Genomic DNA, 4339 nt, shown 5'->3' on the forward strand with positions numbered 1-4339 from the left:
GGACTCAACTTTGTGCTTGTCCTGTTAGACCTCAGTGCAGCACTTGATTCCACCAATCACAAAGATTTGGTGCAGCGATTAGGACACACTGTGGGTGTTAAAAGAAATGTGGTAGTCACAAAGTTCCCCAGAGTTTTGTCCTTTTTAGCTTCTTTCTGTTATTGCTATAATAAATAAAGCTACATTTAATTGAATATGGTAAAAGTAGTTCCTGGATAAACATTTTCACCTAAATTCAGATCTAAATTCAGTGTATATTTATTCAAATTAACCACAATCAGCACCTTGGCTGGGTTGTGTGGACAAGGATGTATGACTATGAAATACCTGAAACAATGACCTCAGGTTATACCAGTGAAGATGAGTCTGTCTTAAAAACCTTCTTTGTTATTAATAAAGGAATAACTCTAAGAAATGTCATGAATTAGTCAGCTGAGAATTTGCACTTTGTATTAGTAGAAACCCTTTTTTATTGCTCTTTCACAACAGAAGGACATATTTTATTGCCTCTTATTGTTTCCCCCAATGCTTCAGTCCCTCTCTGAATAACTGTATCAGAATTGGTCTGTGTATGATGCTGTATGATGTGTAAGCTTGTTTTCTCCAAATTATCTTTTTTATCTTTTCTAAAATACATGTGGAAATCTTGAGGGTCAGCAGGGTTTTACAGATCCCTTGGTGAGTCTGTTCCTTGGACCAGACCCCAGAGCAGCTGAATAGCACACCTTTAATCAGAGACAAGTGAAAACACATGGGTCAGGGTTGCAGCCTTACAACCATCCACCAGAGTAAAGCTGTAATCCTGCTTTCAGTGCAGGTTATGGGTGGAGGAATCTGAAAAGGGGTCGTTGATTTAAATAACGACTGTGGAGCAAAAGGCTGCTGGTTTGACTTTAAATGAGAGGTGCAGTAAATTGTACTGTTAGCATGTGAATAGATTGCTTATTGGTTTGACAACTTTACTCGATTATGTATTCTGTGTAATTGAACCATTTGGTGTGTCTCAAATCAACTTTAGAAACTAAACTAAGTGTAAGGAGAAACGACTATAGGTGAGGGGAAGATTTTCTGAAATTAACCTTCAGCTGCTGGAAGGCTGTTCCTCTACGTTGAAACAACTTTCAAAGTGAGTTCTGTGCTGCTAGATTTGTATTTAATTAAAAGGTTGGCTACTTCTGAGGCGACGCAACGTGGCGAAGACAAAAAGAGTGTTACAATCTAACCAGAGCATTTCAATGCAGTTTCTGTTCACAATTTAATTTACTCAACACATTTTTGCCAGGTTTTAAGTTCATGTTACTGGACACTTAAGTCATTGCAAAATTAAACATTCCTCAAAACAAGACAAATTACTTCAAGTTAGTTTTTTCTTATCAAGAAGAATTTGAGTTATTTGCACAATTTCAGTGCTACACTAATGGCAAAAAATTGTGTTTTCCTTTTAGTCTAATTTTGCTGATTTGGTTGAGGTCTGAAGTTTTAACAGTTCTGTAAATGAAAAGTTTAATATTAAATGTTTATGAATGTTTCAATGAAGTTTAATAAACTTCATTGAAACATTCAGCATGGAGCCAGACTCCAGCACTTGTGGACCTGGTTTATCATCTTATAAAAACATGCTCATTTGCCTGAAGTTGTCCACCCTGAAATCCCCTTTTTGTTCCAGAGCTGACCGCTTCAGGTGCAAACTGGTAAAGTTTATGACGACACTGAAAGGGACTCGACTTGACTCTCCAAAGAAGATGCAGGACAAAGATGAGAAGTCTGGAGATGACAAATCTCTGACTGATCTATCTAACCCTCTGAGTGCGTTCTGTAGCAAAAATACCACTTACCTGGCTAAGCTTGCCATCCTTCTCCAGTATTCTCCACATAAGATGCTGACTTTTACTCAGGTAAGAAATAAGTGTGTTTATTGTTGCTGCTGTTATGATAAATGCAAACACCCAATATGAAACACAAGTTTCCATTTTAAAGCCTTCCACTTGATGTTCTTATAGATGAAAAACAAGATTTCAGTGATTGATAAGGATGAAAGGAATGCTTACAACAACATCAGTTGGTATTTAACAGGTTACAAATGTTTCGTCAAGGTAAGCATCTTTTCCAAAATTTATTTAAATCAAACACACAAAGGGCTGTAAATATAACTCATGTGTACTGTTTGCTTTTCAGATTCTAGTTCCGGGCACAATGAATCGTGAGCTTGTGTACTGGATGCTGGACTGCAGGGAGATAACAACAGAGATGGTGCATGAACACTTCTTGGAAATTCTCCATCTCTTCCCTGTTCTGGTCTCCAGACTGGAGACCAAGAACCTGAGCTGTCCGCCTAGGCCTCTCCACTCTCTAGAGCCCGCACCACGCAGTACTGCTCAGATCAAACCTGAGGTGAAGTTTAATGGCCCTTTCTCTATTGACTCAATCCTGAAGAGAGACTTCACCTCTGCTCAAGCCTACACTCCCACACTCAGTCTGCCAGTCCGGGTGGAGCACTTTACTCAGCCTACACAGCGACGAACTGGGACAAAAAGGTGCTTCGGCTGGGACACAGATCAGCATCTCATCCTACAAGCTTCAGCTGGATGTTCTCCTGTCTGCACGGGAGGGGGCAGCACACACCACTGTGCCACTGCTGATGGAACTACTACACCCGTCAAACGGATACCTGTGTATTCTGTTCCCTCGCTCCAGGTTCACCCGGGAGCTGTCCCTTTGTTTACCAGCCCGCAGAGCAGTGGCCTCACTTACGCCCTTCCAGCACTTACCCCCGGTGTTCCCCGTTTTTGATAGTTTAAAAAAAATCTTCCTATTAAAATACACTTTCATGTTTTGAAGGGGATATGCTAGTTTTATTGGAAAAAACAGAAATATGGCTTTATATCAAAGTGGGCATGTAGTTTAATGTCGAGTGTTTGTAATATGTCTTTATTTTTGGCTGTAGACTTTTTAGTTGTAGATAATTGATGGTTTAGGGAAAATACTGATGTTTCCTGGAGTTAAAAAAAAAAAATATTGTGGCTTATCACGGTTTTTTGTGATTGCGGCCACTACGTTTTATACATGTCTGAAGTCACTACAGACTGACCACAAGGGGGCAGTAGAGTTTTACTTTGAACTCCCAAACGCACTACCTTGTATTAAAATCAACACAATTAAGTGGGGTTTTTTTTATACCTATATATTTGTCCATTTTGTGGTGTTTAATGCAGTTTTGCTGACCATTACAACAGTCTTTATTACACTACAGAAGATATTCTAACAGAATGCATAGACAATGCTTTGTTAGGTTGTGAAAAATTTAATGTCTGTAAGTGGGGAAAAATCTAGATACAATTAATCATGCAAGATATCAGGTCTTTCATTTGTTCCCAGAGGTTGCAGAGTTGGTTGAGTTGGGCAAATATGCAGCGCATGAAATCTGTTTGCTTTTCTATTTTCAGCACACATGACCTGCACCTTGCTGAACCATAACCTAGCTGGCAATGTGATTAGCATGGTTAACACTGGAGGTTGCTAGAGTAGTATGCTTTGAAATGTTTTTGTTTTTTTGTTTTTTTTAAGAGAGGGAAAAAGACCATAACGTGAAAGCATGTGCCCTGTGCAGTCATGTCAGTAGCCAGCAATCAGGTCACTGAGGTCTGGGACTGAGAAGCTCTCCTTTAGCCGAGCGCATGCTTAGGTCAGTTTGGACTTGTGAATTAGCGTCCACGTCAGGCAAGAGTTCTGGAATGGGCCAAAAGGGCAGGTGCAGCCCCTTGCATCTGCACTCTGAAAATGCATTACATTGCAGCAGGTGTCCATGTGTCAGATGTCAAGCTTTCTACCTTTTAATGGAGGGAACTTGAGAAAAACAGTGTTTCGGTCACAAATCACCGAAACATAATGCAAGCAGCTTGCATACTTTTCAGTGCGGTAAGGAAAGAGATCCACCCTTTGCCATTATTCACCCTGACCCTGCAGCTTCAAACAGGCTGTGGGCTGCAGAGTGGATTTTAGTTCAGACATGTACAATAGAACATAAAAAGCAAAGAATCAGGGATTATGAGTGTCCTACTCTACATTGTTTTGACAAACCGTGCAGTACAAATGCTCAAGGGTACACAATCCTTGTACTAGTGATTGAAACTGAAGGTCAAGCAGGACAGTATTTCAGTCTCCACCACCATGTCCTACTGTAAGGACACCAAGTCGTGCAGATTATGCAAGTCATGAGCCCAGGCAGGACGGGTGCTGCGTGACCCTCTCAAACGCGATGCTTCCAAACAGCTTTTTTTGGGAACAGGTGAAGCGTGACTGTAAAAGGATGTGCAAGCAGTTGAGATTGCCAGAAATGTTT

At 40.5% G+C, this 4339-nt stretch overlaps 1 protein-coding gene across 1 annotated transcript; it reads left to right on the forward strand.

Annotated features, from left to right (window-relative positions):
- Positions 1 to 1700: 1700 nt before the first annotated feature.
- LOC308384051 (uncharacterized protein) lies at positions 1701 to 2790 on the forward strand (the record flags this gene model as incomplete). Its single annotated transcript, XM_080862365.1, has 3 exons — positions 1701 to 1895; positions 2001 to 2093; positions 2176 to 2790. The coding sequence occupies 3 exons, from the start codon at positions 1701 to 1703 to the stop codon at positions 2788 to 2790; spliced, it is 903 nt and encodes a 300-aa protein (XP_080718491.1).
- Positions 2791 to 4339: the final 1549 nt, after the last annotated feature.

This window comes from Rhamphochromis sp. 'chilingali', assembly GCF_963969265.1.
Source record: "Rhamphochromis sp. 'chilingali' genome assembly, chromosome: 17".
NCBI lineage: Eukaryota > Metazoa > Chordata > Actinopteri > Cichliformes > Cichlidae > Rhamphochromis > Rhamphochromis sp. 'chilingali'.